Consider the following 19573-nt stretch of genomic DNA (forward strand, 5'->3'; position numbering starts at 1 on the left):
TTGTTTTTTGGCAGTTGATCATCCATATGCTGTCCTTCATGGTTGTCTTTTCTTCTTGGACATTTTGGGTGCAGGTTCGAGGGGTTGGGTCCGACTATAATTGTCTGTCCGACGACAGTGATGCATCAGTGGGTGAAGGAATTTCACACGTGGTGGCCTCCGTTCCGAGTGGCAGTTCTGCACGAAACTGGGTCCTTTAGCCACAAAAAGGTAACATTACAGTACTTCAGAATCTTTCTGCTTGTTTTAAAGCCCTCTATTTTACATAATTGTTTTTGCTTTGATCCATTTATTTATGAAGTGTATGTTCCTGTGTTTCTTTCTTGCATTTAAACTTATTGATTTAATTTAGAGCTCTGTAGTTTTAAAATAATTATGAATGGAGGCTTTGTCATTCTAACAGTCCATGGTGGTGACATGTTCTTGTCCCGTGAAACACAAGCCTGATACCCTGAGTGGGACCAGAAATCAGGGGGCTTATGCAGCAGTTAACTGGCTGGATTTGGGGGCATTAGAGACTTTAAACAGTTTTAGGAAAGTAGGTACAAAATGTAATAAAATAACTCTTAATTGATAAATGAATTTGTTAACATGCTTTTAAAATGTATTTTAAATGAACAAAAGAACAGCTTGCCATTTTGTAATTTGTACTGTTGCCTTTTAGTTAAGTTGTTTTTTGTTCTCTGAATCGTTGATTACCATTCAGGTCTAATCACTGTTCTTTGAAAGTTGCATTTTCTCACTTACTTGTAGTTTTACCCACACATTATCAAAAAGGTTTATCATCTCTTCTCCTCTGGGTAGCATAGGTAGGGTGAATTATGCTTTTTTAATCTCATGTCTGTCTACCATCTAGACTGTAAGTTCTGCAGTGTGGAGACTGTGTCTTCATCGTTATCGTATCCCAGGGGCCCTATAGACAATAGATAATAATTACACATTTTCACTGTGGGTTTGCAGGTTTACTCTGTAGACAAGAAGTGGCAGTTTGCTATGAGTTCTTTCTGTCCTGAGTTTCACAGCTCTTGAGTGAGGCCTCTGTGCCCCCATGAAAGCAGTGCGAGCTGAGAGAGCTGTTGAATGCTTGCCTCGCTCAGTTAAATACGTGCGAGCCACTAAACTCCAGTGTCTTTATAATTCTGCCAGTACCCCTTTCCTCCAAATTCCCATTTTGTTCATGGTCATGAGTAAGCAGAACTTTTGATAAAAGTGAATCAGGAGTATATAATTTGGTAGCTCAACTTTGGTGAGATGGAATCTTGCTTTTACTAGCTGTTGTTAAAAACAGCATACTTTGCCCTGAGTTTTAAATGATAAATAGAAAACAAATGAGTTGAAATAATTAATGAAGTGGGATAAACACCACAATCAAAACAAAAAACAAAAGTGATTTTTTTTTCAGCAGCATGAAAATAGCAGCTTAGATTGTTTTTCTAGTCAAACTAAATTGTTAACTATCCTGTCATCATTCTTGTAAAACATTTTTGATTCCTTTTTTCACTTCCATTGTCTGTTGACATTTCTTAATATTTTGTATTGCAAAGTCTTGTACTAAGATTCATTAGTTGATGAATGTCTTTAAAAGGCAAATTTTTCACATGTTCCTCCTTATCCTTTTATTTCTTTTGTGCTTTTTCTTTTACACCTTTACCATATCATGGCTCACTTGAGTCTCTTCTGTTATTATAGCCTGAAGAGCAACCTTCATGTAAATGAAATACATTGACTCATGAATGAAAATAGAATTGACATTGGTCAGTGTCTCTGTTGGTGAGATTTGCTTCCTTAACTTGCTTAGAGAGCAAACAATTATTTCACTTTTGCTTACAGTGATTTGCACCTTCTGAGGTGTCTGGTTATGCACAGACACATGCATATATATGATTGTTCATAATTTTTTTTAGTACTTAATGGTTTACCAAGAGCTTTAACTTGAAGTTTCTTAACTTTTGAGGAAAAGCAGTAGACTTGTGTTTTTACTCTGACCCTTAACTCTTTGGACAGTTCCTTTTTCATTATAAAGTATCTCAGATCTCTAAAGATGTAAGCTGTTATGCAAAAGATTGAAAAGATGTTCTTTCGCATCTTTCAAACCGTACTCTCTACTTAGAAACACAATCAGTTTATTATTAATATTTAATATCAGTTTATTATTTGTGATGACGACATATTGAAAATGTGTTAATTCTTCTGCACAGGCCTTGTTATAACACTTCCAAGATCAGAACTCTGGCTTCTGGATTAAAAGACTGAGTGGCATTTGATCCCTTTGCTCCTTCCTTTTGTATTTGTGTGTACAGATCTCTGTTGCCACTCCGTGCACACCTGTTGGCTTAAAGGTGTGTGTTAGATTGCAATAGAGTTTACATTTCTTAATCACATTTCAAATATTCTGTCAGTGCTGCTGTGTCCTTTAAGCCAGCATCTAATGTCTAACTTCCCTTCCATCCTTATAGGCTGAAATTTCTTTTTTCCATGGGGGAACTTTCTGTGCGCACCAGCTGTCCTGTCTAAATGTATTGATAATAGCAGCACTCTGGTGTAGGGTTATTCAGTGCTGGAGAAAATAGGGAAGAGAAGAGAATTTCTCTTTGGAAAACTTAAAAAAGTAATAATGCCAGAATTATTCTGCTTATCATTCAAATAGATTATTTTTATTTTTCTAATGATTTGTTGTAGCTGGTAAGATGTAAAACTTTGAAATTTTGGAAGTTTTTCATTTAGAGAAGAGCTATCAAATGATCAAACAGTTTCTAAATGGAGATCGTCTATCATTTTTCTTCCCTAAATTGCCTTTTAGCTTCCAACCTCTCTGACCAGGTGATCCTATATTATCTTTGTTAATATTTTCTTTGGTTGACAGCATAATTTTGAATTATCAAATGCACACCCAGCAACCTTGCAAAAAAATATGTGGCTAATATTTTCAACCAGATGATCAAATCAGATAAAGACATTTTCAGGCTCTGAATCTCCTTTAATGGTCAGTTGAACTCTCATTTACTAGGAATCTAAGATTATCCTTTTCTCATGTTTTATGATCCCTTTTTTCTAATGGAGAGAAACTTGATATGTAAGTTGATTAATATTTATTTGTGGAATAACTATAAACATAACATTGCAGGTATTTGATGCTATTAGGACTCCAAAAAATGGATATGATGTTTTTAACTGATCTTGAAAAGATAACCATTTTCTTGGGGAAAGAAAATATATGAAAAGATAATAAAAGAAGGCAGTTTTGTAATTCTTATCCCATAACTCACAGCAGGGGGTGGCAACTTTAGCACTGTGTTGTAAAGTTTAATTATTAAGGACCCTTTTTTCAAGTTGTTGGAAGATGTGTAATGAGAAATTTCTTGCTTATATTCTGAAACAGTTGTCACTTTGTAGCTCTCCCATCTTTCCCTGCCTTGTAGGATATAGTAATTCTGTGGAATAGTTTTGATAATTCAAAGAGATCATTTTGATCCATTCAAAATGGAGGCATAGGATTAGGAAATGTGACAATGGCATAAAGGCATAGATTTTATAATTACCAAACCAGGGCTGGAATCTTGGATCTGCCATCTTATAGCTTTGTGACCTGGTGCAAGTCACTTAGCTTTTCTGAGCCTAGTTTGATCTCCTGAAAATGGGTTATTTTTGGTAATTTTTTGAGGATTTGTTGGATTAATATGTGTGCACAATAAACTTAGTATGGTCCCCAGCATACAGTGTCTACTCAGGTAATTCCTACAATTAGAAACGAAGAATGTGGTAGACATCTTCATCTCAGTACTTGAGAAAAGATGCTCTGACATTTCTGAGGGATTCAATATAAATACATTCGAGATAGAAGGTTCAGACCTGCTTTATCAAAAATATTCATAGTCATTCACGTCTAGACCTTTCTCCTTCGTGTCTAGATTCATTGGCCCCCAAATGATACAGTGTTAAAATTCTTTTTGGGAGATGCAAGGTATGACTAAAGAACAGACCACAGGAAAACATGGCCATCTGATGCAACTACCATCACGTGTTTTTTAAAAAGGCCCGTTTTCTGAAACACTAAAATAAAAAGACTTGGCTTTTTAAAAAGCTGGAAGGGAGACAAGTAAAAACATAACAAATAAAAGTAGAAAAGGGCCACATGGTCCCTCAAGCATCCTGAATATTTCAGACCCGCTCCAGGTACACAGATTACAACACAATGTGATGTAGTTCCCATTAACTTTCGAGACGGTGTATACATCTGATACAAGAAATGATAGATGCTATGCTTGGTCTTTGAGGGATATTGTAAAATTATGTTGCTGGAGCCCTTTTTTCTTCATTGTCAGCACAAATCCTTGTTTATTAAAGATTTAGCTTGAAGGAAATTTTAATTAATTACAGGTGCAGTAAATCCTGCCTGGGAAGCTGCCGTGCTGTGTTTACCGTGAATGGCCTTCATGTGCCTGTGCTCCACTCCGCTCTCCCTGCTGCCTGACAGTGTGATTTATGGCTGTTGTTTTCTACCAGTCCACTGTTTGCCCTCTAGGAGGGATTGGTCTCCTGAGCCTCTGTAATAACAGCAGCACTTTCACAGACATCTTTTAATGACAACAGCACTGCATTCAGTAAGTCAGGCTAATTGCAGATGTACCCTATTAATTGCAAAAACTAGGAGAGGTTACATATTTTACAAGCTTTTAATTTGAAACCGCCCGAGATGATTTGTCTTAAGTGTTTGGATAGAGACGTCCATAATATTCAACAATTCACCATTGTTGAAACTCCGGTCTAGGCAGTTACAGAATTCTGAGATTGAATCAGGTAAAAACAAATAGTCTTAGATGTGTTTTTACCCAGTGGCTGTTAAGTGGAGGTTATGTTTTCAATGTGGACATTAAAAAATTTTCTTACTCTTTTTATAAAAGCATCTTTGATTCTTATCATCATACATCTTTTCGAATATGGTAGAAATTTTGTATTTCTATAGTTAACGTTACAGAATTTTCCAAATAAACTTCAATTCTTAGACATGTCGAAGAAGCTAAACATCACTCTGGTGGTATGTATTTGAGAGGCATGGCATCTCGTTTGTGTAACTGTGGTAAAGTGATGTCCGAAATCCAGTTCAGGGTGGCGTTCCTTGGAGGGGAGTGGAATGACTGTGGTGAGTCACTGCGTCTAGCAGTTAGGAGTTCCAGGGTCATGAGCAAGCAGATCCACATGGGCAGGCTTTGGCTGTGATCCAGCGGACAGTTTATAAATGTGAGTGGTAATTTCACTTCTGCTGTATTTCAGGCCCCAAACAGTTGTCCTTGTTTTACTCTCCCGTTTCTCTCTGGGCACATAGCTCTGTGCCTGGAGTAGCACAGGGCACGGGGCATTCCTGTGTGTCGGTTTGCTGTCATTCCACGCCCTACCTGCTTCAGGGCTTCTGGCAGCCACTGCTGTCCCAGGAGGAGGAAGAGATGAGGATAGAGTTGGGATAGCTGCCTGCCTAGAATCTCAGTGGAAAATTCAGATGTGGAGGAGCTATTGAAATCAGCTCTGGCTTCTGAAAGTCTTAGGACTGGTGGGATGCGTTCGAGGTGGAACAGTGCATCTCCGGACAGCCTGCTTTTCTTCACTGGACACTAGCCACCGTGGCAGAGCTGGTGGCAGTGGAGTAGCAGTGTAGTCAGGGAGAAGTGGGTAAGGCGAGGCATGGGAGAGTCTATACGTGTGTTTGTAAGGCTGTGAGCCTTGAGGTATTTAGTGCTGCATTCATCATAGGTAAAAAAAAAAAAAAAGTCAGGAAATGATTAAATCAGGTGGGTGTGGCCCTCGATGTAGTATTGCATAGGCGCGGAAAATCATGAATAGGAAGATGGCAAAACAGTAGTCATATTAATAATACAGCTCTCAACTGTTGAGCCTTTACTAGTACCAGGTGTTATAGCTCTTAACTCTGAAGTTTTGAGTGTATTATGACATGAGAAAAGTTTCTCTTTTCCTCTTTCAGAATTTTCTTGGCCATTGTTAACACCCTTTTATAGTCTATTGAATTAAAAAATATTTTAACCCTTGTTTATTAAGATAATATTTTTTAAGATGTTGAATTTTATAAAATTTGTATGACTGATTACATGAATTATTGTATTAGTTTTCCTAATATTTAGCTATTCTTCTATTTCTGTTGTGCCTTGTTAGCTTAATGTAGTGCTAGGTTTTATTTATAAAGTAATGAATCTCTAGTTGGGGAGTACACACACTGTGTGAGTATGTTGCTTCTGTCAGTTTTGAAAACAGGGTTTTGCTAGCCTTCTGTCTTTTTCTGTATTTTGGAACCGTTTAAATAACAGGATTGATTCCTACTTCACTCGTAAAACCCTTTGGGTCTAGTAGACTTCTGGTGGGAAAAGCATAACATCCTTTTCAAGTCCTTCAGTATTGGTCTGATTGGTTTGTCTCATTTTTCTTGGGTCCATTTTGGGTAATGTTCACATTCTCTGTCAAAGTTCAGATTCTTTGGCATTGGATTGCATGTGGCATTGGCTAACATTTTGTGTTCTCTGCCTCTGGGGTGACTCCTTTAATGTTTTTCATGCTGCCCATCTGAGTCTGTCCTTCGGGCTGACTTTCCAGAGGTCTGTCTGTTTTTTGGTCTTTTCAAAGAGTTACTTAGTTTTTTTCTCTATCAATTCTACCAGGTTTTGTCCTTAAGCTTCCCTGATTTTTGTTTTTCTCTTGCTGTCTCACTGTCTTTATTTAGCCAGTTGTATTGGCTGCTGGGTTTGATTTCAGCCTCAGTAGGGGGTGGGGAATGAGTATCTTTGTGTGGGTTAAGGCTCTGCTGAGAGCTATTAAAAGGAGCTCACTGATGGAGAGACTCAGATTCTTTGGATCCTAACTATAAACTTGTAGTTGCCTTTAGTCTTCCTCTGTCTCTTCTGACTGTCGAACTCTGAGAAGCTGTGGCCGTGTCCCCTGCTGGCTGTGGATGTGCTACTTTGCCAGCATAGCTCTAAGGGCTGTGCCTTGGGTTCTGGTGCAGTGCTCCGGGCAGGCAGGTAAAGGCCTGGCTCTTCTCTCTAGTGTGTTGTCTCCTTAAAATACAAAAGAGGCCCTCCTTTTCCTGTTCACTGCTTGTTGTCTGATACTTGTATTTCTGATCCTGCCCTGTTTTTGTTTGCATTTCCTTGGGATATCTTTAATAGTTCCCATACTCTTAACTCTCAGCACCAGTCTAGTTTGGGTCTCATCTCTTAAACACAGGCCAGGTTTTGGCCGTACTTTCCTAGTGGAAAGGGTCACAGCTGACAGCCCACTGTCATGTGGAGACCCTGACGTAAATGTTAGGTCTGAAGCCAGCTGTCTTATTTTCTGTTTATTGTATTTTCTGCTTTTTATATTTTCTTAATTCTTTTTCTATTTCCTATTAGAAAATTTTCTATTCCTATATCTATTTTTTTCCTGATAGTGGTTTGATAGTTCTACAGTCTATTTCTTTTCTGGTATTTATGCTGAAGTAGCAACTATTAATCAATAAATGGGCTTAAATTTTTTTTTTTTTTTTTTTTTCTTTTTTATGCGGTACGCTGGCCTCTCACTGTTGTGGCCTCTCCCGTCGCGGAGCACAGGCTCCGGACGCGCAGGCTCAGCAGCCATGGCTCACGGGCCTAGCCGCTCCGCGGCATGTGGGATCTTCCCGGACCGGGGCACGAATCCGTGTCCCCTGCATCTGCAGGCGGACTTTCAACCACTGAGCCACCAGGGAAGCCCTGGGCTTAAATTTTTTATGAATGTATTTCAGTCTGTTTTTCTGTCATGATAAAGACATGAACAGTGTTCATCACCTGTGCTCCATTCTACCATTGATAAGGTGGGATTTTTAGTACACTCTTAATTTCCCCTGTTCTCACTCTAGGTTTGTTAAATTAAACTGGAATTATAATCATGCAAAAATAGATCCCTTTTTATATTTTAGATAATTTCATAACAGTTTCATTAGTATTTAAAACAATGTTTTAATATTTACTTAATTATTATTTTAATAATTTTAGAATGGTAGGTATATTGCATGTAACCTTCCCTTAAAAATATTTTCTTTTATAGTAAAGTAAGAGGCAGTGTTGCCTAATATTCAGTTAATATTAGCTTTGGAGTTGGCTGCTTTTCTATGCTCAGATCCTACCACCAATTTACCAGCTATGTGACCTGATAAGCCACAGTTTTCCCCTCTGTAAATTGGGGGTAAGGACCTCTGTCCTCTCTCAGAGTTGCTGTGAGCACTCAGTCTGTGATGAGCATGAGGCGGGGAGCTCTGCCGCCTGCTCTTGTGCAGAGTGCGGGGTCCTGAGCACCTTTCTTCTCCCACCAGGGAAAGGAGCTGCATTCTTTTAGTGACCGCACTCCTGCACCCGGCTGGAGGTAGCATGCTGTTCATAGGCCATCTCTTGCTGGTTTATTTTCTGTCCTTGCCCAGCTAAAGGTGGAATTTGTTCTTTTTTTCTGTCAAGCGTGACTGCTAATTTGGATCAATGCAGAATTCCAGGGTCTTTGCTTTCGCCCTAGAATTATGGAAAGATTTGCCCTTCGTTTTCTGACGTATTTAGTGTTGCAGAAAAGATATCCAGCACAGATTTCCTTTGCAGGGAATCTTTTTTCAGTCTGTTTTGTTCTGACTAGAAGCTACAGCATTTTCTCGTTTTCCCTTGTTTTGGGGATTCAGACATCTAATAGGTGTGTACCCAGGTGTATGGCTGTTTCGGTGTTTTGTTCTATAGACTCTAGTCTCTCCTCAGAAGTTTTTTCTATCATTTTTAAAATCACTTCTTTTATATCCTTTGTACTCTATCCTTCTTGAATTCATGCTATACATCATCAGAGCTCCTGGATTTGTCCTTCTTGTCTCCTTGGCTTTTCTCTCATTTTCTTTCGTTTTAAAAAAAAACCGTTTTCCATCTACTGTGTTGTTTTCAGTTTAACAAGGATTGACACAAAGGATGTTTTGGAAAAATAAAAATTGGGTAAGTGTTTACATGTTATACCTTTTTCTGGTCTTCTTATGAGCCCTCCTCCCCCACAGTAGTGGACATACTAGTCAGTGTTTACGACTTACAGATTAATGAAACATAAACTTCCACTGCTGATAATGTATAATTCTGTTGTATATATTATGTTTGTGTACATATTTATAAGGTGCCTTAGATTGTATCATGATTGAAAGGTTGATATTTTTTTAATTTTTAAACATTTTATTATATTTATTTTTCCTTCCAGTTTTATTGAGATATAATTGACATACAGCACTTTAGAAGTTTGAGGTGTACAGCATAATGATTTGAGATACATACACCATGAAATAATTATCACAGTAAGCTTAGCGAACGTTCATCCTCTCATATAGATACAAAATTAAAGAAATAGAAAAAAATTTCGTGTGATGAAAACTCTAGAATTTACTCTCAACTTTCATATCTAACATACAGGAGTGTTAATTATATTTGTCACGTTGTATATTACATCCCTAGTACTTAGCTTATAACTGGAAGTTTGTACCTTTTGATTGCCTTCATCCAATTCCTCCTCCCCGCCATCTTCCACCTCTGGTAACCGCAACTACGATCTCTTTTTCTATGAGTTTGTGTTTGAAGTATAATTAACCTATAACACTATGTTAATTCCTGTTACACAACATAGTAATTCAATATTTCTATAGGTTTCAAAATGATCTTCATGATAAGTCTAATTATTATATGTTACCATACAAAGACGTTGCATAGTTATTGACTAGATTGCCCCGCACTGTACATTTCACCCTTGACTCATTTATTTTGCAACTGGAAGTTTGTACCGCTTAATACCCCTCACCTATTTCTTCCCTGCCCATCCCCTGTTTGTTCCTGGTACCTATGGCTATTTCTTTCTTTTCTTTTCTTTTCTTTTTAACATCTTTATTGGAGTATAATTGCTTTACAATGGTGTGTTAGTTTCTGCTTTATAACAAAGTGAATCAGTTATACATATACCTATGTTCCCATATCTCTTGCGTCTCCCTCCCTCCCACTCTCCCTATCCCACCCCTCTAGGTGGTCACAGAACACCGAGCTGATCTCCCTGTGCTATGCGGCTGCTTCCCACTAGCTGTCTATTTTACATTTGGTAGTGTATATATGTCCATGCCAGTCTCACTTCGTCCCAGCTTACCCTTCCCCCTCCCCATGTCCTCAAGTCCATGCTCTAGTAGGTCTGTGTCTTTATTCCCGTCTTACCCCTAGGTTCTTCATGACCTTTTTTTTTTCTTAGATTCCATATATGTGTTTTAGCATACGGTGTTTGTTTTTCTCTTTCTGACTTACTTCACTCTGTTTGACAGACTCTAGGTCTATCCACCTCACTACAAATAACTCAATTTCGTTTCTTTTCATGGCTGAGTAATAGTCCATTGTATATATGTGCCACAGCTTCTTTATCCATTCATCTGTCGATGGACACTTAGGTCGCTTCCATGTCTTGGCTATTGTAAATGGTGCTGCAGTGAACATTGTGGTACATGACTCTTTTTGAATTATGGTTTTCTCAGGGTATATGCCCAGTAGTGGGATTGCTGGGTCGTATGGTAGTTCTATTTTTAGTTTTTTAAGGAACCTCCATACTGTTCTCCATAGTGGCTGTATCAATTTACATTCCCACCAACAGTGCAGGAGGGTTCCCTTTTCTCCACATGAAAGGTTGATTTTATTTATTTATTTTTTGGCCACGCCGCATGGCATGTGGGATTTTTGTTCCCCAACCAGGATTGAACCCGTGCTCCTTGCATTGGAAGCGGGGAGTCTTAACCACTGGACCCCCAGAGAAGTCCTTAAAAGGTTGATTTTAAGAGTCATCCTCATTTAACTTCTTATTTAAAACTGTCTTTACCATTTTGTCATCATTTTAGGAGAAACTAATTCGAGATATTGCTCATTGTCATGGGATTTTGATCACTTCCTACTCCTACGTTCGACTGATGCAAGATGATATTAGCAGGCATGACTGGCACTATGTGATCTTGGACGAAGGACACAAAATTCGGAATCCAAATGCTGCCATCACTCTTGCTTGCAAACAGGTGTGACCTTTAATAACAAGGAGGGTTTCCAGGTGGATGATATTTAATTGAGAATAAACTCTGCTTTTAGTAACAGACTTATTTAATCTTTCCTTGTGCTTTTTTTTTTCTTTTTGTGGTACGCGGGCCTCTCACTGTGTGGCCTCTCCCGTTGCGGAGCACAGGCTCCGGACGCGCAGGCTCAGCGGCCATGGCTCACGGGCCCAGCCGCTCCACGGCATGTGGGATCTTCCCGGACCGGGGCACGAACCCGTGTCCCCTGCATCGGCAGGCAGACTCTCAACCACTGCGCCACCAGGGAAACCCTTTCCTTGTGCTTTTGCATAAGGAATTTGAAATACACATTTTGCCTTAATGCAGAACACTTTTCATTCTTGCACTTAATCATGTTTTCTAAAATTCTAATTGTTCACATTACTTAATGTCTCTTATAGGGATCAGTTGTTAGAATGTAACCAAATCCAACTCTAGTCCATAGTCTTCAGCTTGAACAGGAAGAAAAATTCTTCCCTATATATATATATTTTTAATCTATGTGTAATTCAAGAATTAAAGTTTCATAAAATGTCTGCGTTTTAGAGGAGACCAAAAGAATATGTAGTTGTGTTAAATAATAAGATTGCATGGGAGTGTTTTGGAGTAGGGTTGGTGATCATCTGCTAAAAGGTGAATTTAACAGAAAAGTCCTTGCTTTCCCCGAACAGTTCCGCACCCCTCATCGCATCATCCTGTCTGGCTCACCGATGCAGAATAATCTCCGTGAGCTGTGGTCACTCTTTGATTTCATCTTCCCGGGAAAGTTGGGCACGTTGCCTGTGTTTATGGAGCAGTTCTCAGTCCCCATCACCATGGGGGGGTATTCAAATGCCTCCCCAGTACAGGTAATGTAGCAGGCAGGTGACACTTCTGGTGTTTTAATATTTAAAATGTTCCTACTAAATACTATACTTTGTAGCCAAGTCATTCAGAATGTAAGGGAAATGACCAAGCTTATAAATTGGTATCTGATAAAAAAAACCACAAAATTATTTTTGCTTGATAGCGCATAACTTTCCAGATGAGTTTTTTAAAAATCATGTAAAATATTCAAGAGCAGTCAGAAATTATGAGATAAGAGTGAGTCACTTCTGGACAGCATGTAATAGTGCAAATTGGGTAGTGCATCTTATAAAGTACTTTACAAGCTTAGCAAAGGGGACACGAGGGAAGACTTAACAAGATGTATACCCTTTAACCTGATCCTGGGAAAACAGGTTGGGAAAAGTGGGACATTCTAGGTTAGAGCAACAGTATAATGCAGCCACTCTGTGTGACCATGAGCAGTGAGGACACATGCTTGACTGGACTGGAGATGCTTTAGGAGGAGTTGCAGGAAAGCTGTGGATGCTGGCAGTGGGGGCCTTGAAGGGAGGCAGGAGCGCTTAGGCAGGGAAGAGCCACTGAAGGTGTTTGAGCAGGAGGCTGGGAGCAGGCTGTTCTTGGACGGTTACTCAGGCTGCAGGTAGTTGTGGGAGGGAGGCTGGCATTGAGGGACCTGCAGGAATTGTTGGGGGTGAGGGTGATGAGAGCCTGGACCTGGATGTGGGTGATGGTCCTGAGAAAGCAGGTGCAGAGCAAGAGTCCCAAGTGGCGTTTTCTAGGCAGAACAAACGAGATGTGGAGGTTGATAAGATAAAGGAAATTGGTGGGAGAGTGGTGAGCTTGCTGTAGCTAACCCCTGAGGCTTCAGGCCTGGTGACTGGTAGAGTGGGCTTGTCACAGACAGGAACGTTAGGAGGTGAGGCCAACTGGAGGGCGGTTTATGGAATTTGGGGGCAGGCTCTAGCCTCCATGAGAGGCTGGGTCTCTGCACAGCTCTCAGGTGGGGGCCTGTACCAGCCAGGTTATGACTGAGCCAGAAATAAAATACATAACTAGAAAAAGAATTTTAGACCTTTAAGATTAGAGGACTGTCAAAAACCATTTTAATACCTTTAAAATTTTGAGATTGAATGATTTTTGATTTTTAATTAACTTTTACGGGAGCTCTCTTCCTCCACTGAATCCCCGTTATCCTTCATGTATCCTGTTCTTTTTTTTTTTAACTCTTTATTTTGGAATAATTTCAAACTTAACAGAAAGTTGCAAGAATTGTAAAAATAGCTCCTAGATTCCCTAATTGTTAGCATTTTGCTAACATTTTGCCATATTTGCTTTATCTTTCCTTCCCTCCCTCCTCCTTCCCTACCTGTCTCTGTCTCTCTCTGTCTCTCTCTCCCCCCCCCCCGCCGTGTATACACACACACACACACACACACACACACAAATTTATGCTTTTTTTTTCTGAATCATCTGAGTAAGTTGTAGACATGATGCCCCTTTTCTCCAAATCCTTTAGTGTATATTTCCTAAGCGGAGGGATGTTGTCTTACATAATCATAGTATAAACATCAAAATCAGGAGGAAATGTAACATTGATGTAATTCTGTTATCTAATCTATTTGTCATGCACATTGTGCCGGTTGTTCCAGTAATTTCCGTGTCTGTTTAGTCTCCTTTAATCTGAAGCTGTTCCTCTGATCTTTCTTTTGCCTTCATGACTTGACATTTTTGCAGACTACAGGCCTGTTGTTTCATAGAACGTGCCTCGCCTTGGGTTTGTTTTCCATTCTTTGTGATTGGAATCAGCTTATTCGCTTTGAGCAGGAGTGCCCAGAAGCGGCCCGTCTCTCAGTGCTTTACCCGTACCTGGAGGTACATGCTGTTGGTTTGTCCCTTCATTGGTGGTGGTCTGACTACTGGGCAAGGTGTTGTGTGTCAGATTTCTAAACTCTTTGAAGCTACCACTTCTCCTTTATAATTAATAAGTCATTTATGGGGTATACTTTGAGGCGGTGCAAATATGGTCTGTTTCTTCCTTGAAGTCCTCGTTTCAGAAGTTTGTGCACTTATCTTCTTTCCCTTTTTAGACTGTAAAGTCCTTGGGAGCAGAGGTACTGCTTTTATTTGCTCCTTTTTGTTTTAAGTCCATAGTTGCCATGAAATAGTGAATCCCAAGAAGGTAGTCTGTCAGCAGATATTTTGTGTGTCAGGCTGGGGCTAAAATGATGGGAAACGGCTGATAATCAGAGCCTTCCCTTGAATAGCATTCCTGGTCCAGTGGAGAGTGTGCAGGGGGGAAAGTGGTAAACAGATGATCACGGTATAGGGTAGTGAAGACTGTGCTCAGGGGAGATAGCCAATAGCAGAGCTTGTGGGGGTCAAGGCAGGCTTCCTGGGTGGGGATGGTTAAGATCTAAAAGGCTGAGGAGGGTGAGGGGGGGAAGAACATTAACTACCCAAAACATGGACTGCCCCTTGGATTTGTACACTGAGCCTGTGCAGGGGATTTTAGAACTGAAAAGAGCCCGAGGAGTCATCTAGTTGAGCCTCCTCATTTCATGCTCAAGGTTATTATTGAGACTGAGCGTTTTGGTGACTTGCCTAAGGTGACTGGGCTCTGGGAGAGGCAGAACTGGGGAGGAGTTATCACTCTGCCTCCTCAGGAAGAGGAAGGAAGCGTGAGCGGGCTCAGCAAGGTGTCCACTTTCCATAGCAGTGGGGAGGTGGAGTGACGAAGGAACACGGCGGGATCCTCACTGTGCATTTTTACTCACAGAGAGGCAGACACAAGAAGCAGAAGGGAATTCAACATAGAATTGGCTCGAAAGTTGGACTGGAGAATGTGGCGTGACATCAAAGCTAAAATAGGGTTTCTTCGTCTTCCCTGCTCTCACATCCCCACCCCAGTTTAGAGCTTAAGATCTTCCTCTGGGGAGAGTGGGGTGTGAGAAACAGACCCGTCCCCAGCCACTCTGAGCTCCAGCCCTTGCAAGTTCAGCACAAGTGGGCTGGGGGCGGGCGGACTTTCCAGAAGGGTAGACGGGCAGGAGAGAGCGAGCTGCCAGGCCACTCACCAGCCCAGCCCTGGGTTTCCAGCACCATCAGCATCTCACTCATTCTTCGAGAGGAGAGAAATGGAGGTAGACGTGAGCATGTGGGCAGAGTTTCCTTAACACACTGTATATATTTTTAGGAAGATTTTAAATAATGTACTTGCTTCCTTGGTAGGACTGCAATGTCTTGTTAAAATTTGAAATTTATCTCAGCATTACAAGTCATAAAATGTACCTGGTTATCATCTTCAGGTAATTTTTATCAATGTCTGAATGATACGTTTACAGGGTTACCTGTAACCAAAAGTCGTTGATGAATGGAGTTTCTTTGTTATTGTCTGCTGGTCCAAGTAAAACTGTTTTTTTGTTTTTCTGTCTTTTTTTTTGTGGTACGCGGGCCTCTCACTGCTGTGGCCTCTCCCATTGCGGAGCACAGGCTCTGGACGCGCAGGCTCAGCAGCCATGGCTCACAGGCCCAGCCGCTCCGCGGCATGTGGGATCTTCCCGGACCGGGACACGAACCCGTGTCCCCTGCATCGGCAGGCGGACTCTCAACCACTGCGCCACCAGGGAAGCCCAACCATGTTAATTTTTTAACGTGAATTTTTCTGTGTTTATTCAAGCTCTTTTAATTATTCATTTTGCTGATAACTTTCTTAAATTTAAGCTTTGGTTGGAAATTTTCTTGTTCCATTAAATAGTATTTACTAGGTTGTTAAGCCTATTTAGATTTTTTTCAAAGTATCAATAATTTATTGAATTCTTTGTTTGCCTTTAAGTGAATTGCAGAGAGAGTGGTTTCCTGCACTGTGGGTCTTTGTTTTTCTCTGGACAGTTAATACCCATCTCATGTGGCTGTGCTCCATTACAGAGCCATATGCTCCATTTTAGGCTGGAGTGACCTTTTATTTCTGGGGTCATAGGGCTTTTCTTGAACTTACTCTCTGAGTCTCCTGTGGGCAGTAATCTCTGCTTATTATCTGCTGTTCCCCTTGCTGCAGCGTTTCCCTGAGTTAGTGTTTGATCTTCAGTCTTGCGGAGTAGCAGTTCCTTTGTGGCTATTGGAGAGTACAAGATTATAAACTGAGATTTGTTTGAAAGCAGTTTTTTTCCCTAGAGGGGGTCAAGCACTGAATAAATCTCCACTTTAGGGTTTAACTATATAATAATAATTAAATAGAGGTGGAACAGGGCACAAAATTACCAGTTGTTCTTTCGTACATTTTGGTTAATGAGACGTTTTGTTTTGTTTTGTTTTTTTAATTGGTGATATTATTATGAAAGCTACTGTATCCTGGAGTATATGGAACTTAAATTTTTACAAACCATTTTCCTACTGTTTCCCACAATTTTGTACAACCATTGGTCATTCTTTTAAAAAAATTTTTTTAAGCATTGGAATCATTTGAGAGGTAAGAACAAATGCATTCCTTAGATATACAGTAGTTGTTTCCCCTTTTCTCTTATTAAAGGTTAAAACTGCTTATAAGTGTGCATGTGTTCTACGAGATACCATAAATCCATACCTACTGCGGAGAATGAAGTCGGATGTCAAAATGAGCCTTTCTTTGCCAGATAAAAACGAACAGGTCTGTAAATACAAGAATTATCAAAACATTCCTAAAGCACAGGTGTACCTGGCATTCACCCTGCTTTTCACACACAGAATAGGTGAGGCTAACAGGTGTGGTCTCTGGTGCTGTGGGGCAGGCTAGTGTACAGCTGTATATACCTGCCTACGACAGGTGAGCCTGCTGGGCTCAGGAGCGACTGGAGGGTGGGGAAGTGGAGGTGGTCATTGTGCACATCCTTTCAGGGAGTTTTCCCCCTCAGTTTTTTTTTAATATATTTATTTATTTGTTTTTGGCTGCGTTGGGTCTTTGTTGCTGTTGTGGAGCACGGGCTCTAGGTACGCGGGCTTCAGTAGTTGTGGCTTATGGGCTCTAGAGCGCAAGCTTAGTAGTTGTGGTGCACAGGCTTAGTTGCTCCACGGCATGTGGGATCTTTCCGGACCACAGATCGAACCCATGTCCCCTGCATTGGCAGGAGGATTCTTAACCACTGCGCCACCAGGGAAGCATCCCCCTCAGTTTTTGGAGCATCTAAGGTGTGGAGCACTGATCTGAGGAAGATGAATGGGTTTTCAGATCTGGTGCAAAGATGAAAGGGTTGTCCTGGATCCCTTGTAGGGACCTGCTGGTCTGAGAATAAAGGAGAACAACCAGGTGTGACAGATGAAGAAGTAGATACATTTTACAGAGTGAAAATTAGGAAATCAGGCCTGATAACTTCAGTTTCTATTTCTGTTTTTTTGTTTTTGATGTTTTTAAGTAGAGGTGGAGACACAGGTGGTGGGTGGGTGGCTTGGGGAGAGTGAGGAGTCTTGTCACGGCCGTCTGGGTGTGAGCAGGTGCTGAGCGGGGCGGGGGGGGGGGGTCCTCTCTAGGACGCCGCCCTGGTGGGGCTGTCTCCAGCGGCACTCAGCACTTACCACAAAGGAGTGGAGAAGGCAGGCAGTTGAGTTCCTCTTCATTTGGAAGTTTGCAGGGCAGATGCAGTGGGTGGCAGAGGGGTAGCTGAAGGAAAATGCCGTGGGTTTGTGAGTAGCTGAGGAACATAGCGCCGTGAAATGGTGGCAGTGGTCTTGGAGAAGGAGAGGAGGGTTGAGAGGCAGAATGTCGGGGGGTGAGGGGAATGTGGGGGCGTGGGTTAGTAGATGCTGTTGGGCTGGCAGGGTAAGGGGTTGTCAGAGGTGAGTCTGGTAAACTTGGGGATGGCTTAGAACTCCAGGAAAGGGAGGGGGTGTGCCAGGCAAGGTTAAGGTCCCTGGTCAGGTTTGCTGAAGTGAAGAGTGGGTTGAGGGGATCGCGAGCTGAGATGGTCTGAGCACTCGGAGGCTGGGATGGAGGAAGGGCTGTGCACCTGGTCCTGAACTTCCCCATGAGCAGGAAGCCAGGCTTCAGGGACTCCCAGGATAGTGGGGTGGGGACCAAATGGCATGGGGACCAAAAAGTGGATGGAAGACAGAAACGGAGGGGGCTCTTGAGAGGAGGGAGCTCTTCTTTGCTCAGCTCTGAGATGTGGCTTCTTTTTGTTTTGTTTTTAATAAGATGTACACTGAAAATTACATACATTGTGTTCTTTTGATTAGTAAATTTTGTTACTATTTTAGTTATTTTGTTTTGTTAAGTTTTATTTTTCAGCTCTGTTTTTATTCTCCCCTTAGGTCTTATTTTGCCGTCTTACAGATGAGCAACATAAAGTCTACCAAAATTTCATTGATTCCAAAGAAGTTTACAGAATTCTCAATGGAGAGATGCAGGTCAGCCAAATAATAGAAGCTGGAGAAAGAATTGTGGACTAAGGAAAGTGGGGGAGGAAAGGAAACTAGTACTAGTCAAGGATTCACTATTATTACCCTCTTGAAAATATTTGGGTGTGAACCTTCCCTTCATTTGAAGCCCTTCCAGAAGTAAGAGAACACATAGTTTGAGCATGCTCCCTTTTTATCTGTACTGCAGCACTGTTACACTTGAACCCAGCACTGCATGGTCTAGTGGAAGAATGCACTAGACAACAGGGTCTGTAATGGTGGGTCCTACAGGGATTGCTGTTCCTCCGTAGCATGTCGGGAGCAGCCCCGGACTGCTGGGCTGCACAGAGGAAGAATTATTGTTATACATTTTTATATAAGTAATAACATTTTAGTTATTGGCCATATTCAGCAACATATGTGGGTAAACGTCTCTTCATTCAGCACATGTAGTAAGTTTATCATCAGCTTTAGTCAAAAGCTTCACGTAAACTCTTCAACTTCTTTGTGCTTCAGTATCTTGAAGCGTGAATTGTATTTTTATTTGACATGTAAGACTTCCTTAGTCCTTGGTCCATCCTCGTTGGAGGTGCAGCTGAGCAGCATGGGATGCTCGGAAATACGCTTTCCTGCCTCCTGCATGGAGCCAGACAGAGATGAGTGTGGGTGACAAGGCTGCCTGTGTTCCGTAGTATCTACATGTTTTTTCCTCCAGATTAAGGCATTTTCGTTCTTTTATCCACCTCTTACTATTTATTTCATCTGTCATTGGCATCTCTAGGAGGTTTTGAAACCATTCACATTTATTCATCTCTCCTGTATCTCCCCTTAACTTATCTTCATGTGTCTCCAAGTTGTGAAGCCTTACGTGGTCTAGATCAGCACTGTCCAGTAGATAGAGAACACAAGCCACATGTGTGATTTAAAATTTTCTAGTACTCACATTAAAAAAGATTAAAAAGCAAAACAGGTGAAATCAACTTTGATAATATATTTTATTTAGCCTGATGTATCTAAAATATTTTAATATGTAATCAAAATTTTTAAACTACTGAGATATTTTACTCTTTTTTGTACTAAGTCTTCAAAATGGGATATTTTACATTGGTAACACATCTCAATTTGGACTACACACTTCACATGCTCAGTGGCCACATATGGCTCGTGACTGCTGTGTTGGACAGCAGAGATCTCCAGGAAGAAAGACAAGTAACAGATGACTCTGGGGAGTGGTGATGGGGTTCCTGCTTTGTTCAGATCGTTTATTGTTTATTTGTTTAA

General features: G+C 40.9%; 1 protein-coding gene across 3 annotated transcripts in view; it reads left to right on the forward strand.

The window, feature by feature from the left end:
• Positions 1-19573, forward strand: part of ERCC6 (ERCC excision repair 6, chromatin remodeling factor) — a 75479-nt gene that overhangs the window by 43339 nt on the left and 12567 nt on the right. For 2 of the 3 annotated variants that reach the window (XM_030847654.2, XM_060286248.1), the window contains exons 8-12: positions 75-210; positions 10895-11065; positions 11770-11946; positions 16452-16568; positions 18206-18301. In XM_030847654.2, the coding sequence (XP_030703514.1) occupies positions 75-210; positions 10895-11065; positions 11770-11946; positions 16452-16568; positions 18206-18301 (697 nt within the window). The remainder of the gene's footprint in view (positions 1-74; positions 211-10894; positions 11066-11769; positions 11947-16451; positions 16569-18205; positions 18302-19573) is intronic. The other variant, XM_060286249.1, reaches the window with a different exon arrangement.

Source organism: Globicephala melas, chromosome 16 (assembly GCF_963455315.2).
Source record: "Globicephala melas chromosome 16, mGloMel1.2, whole genome shotgun sequence".
In the NCBI taxonomy this organism is placed as follows: Eukaryota; Metazoa; Chordata; class Mammalia; order Artiodactyla; family Delphinidae; genus Globicephala; species Globicephala melas.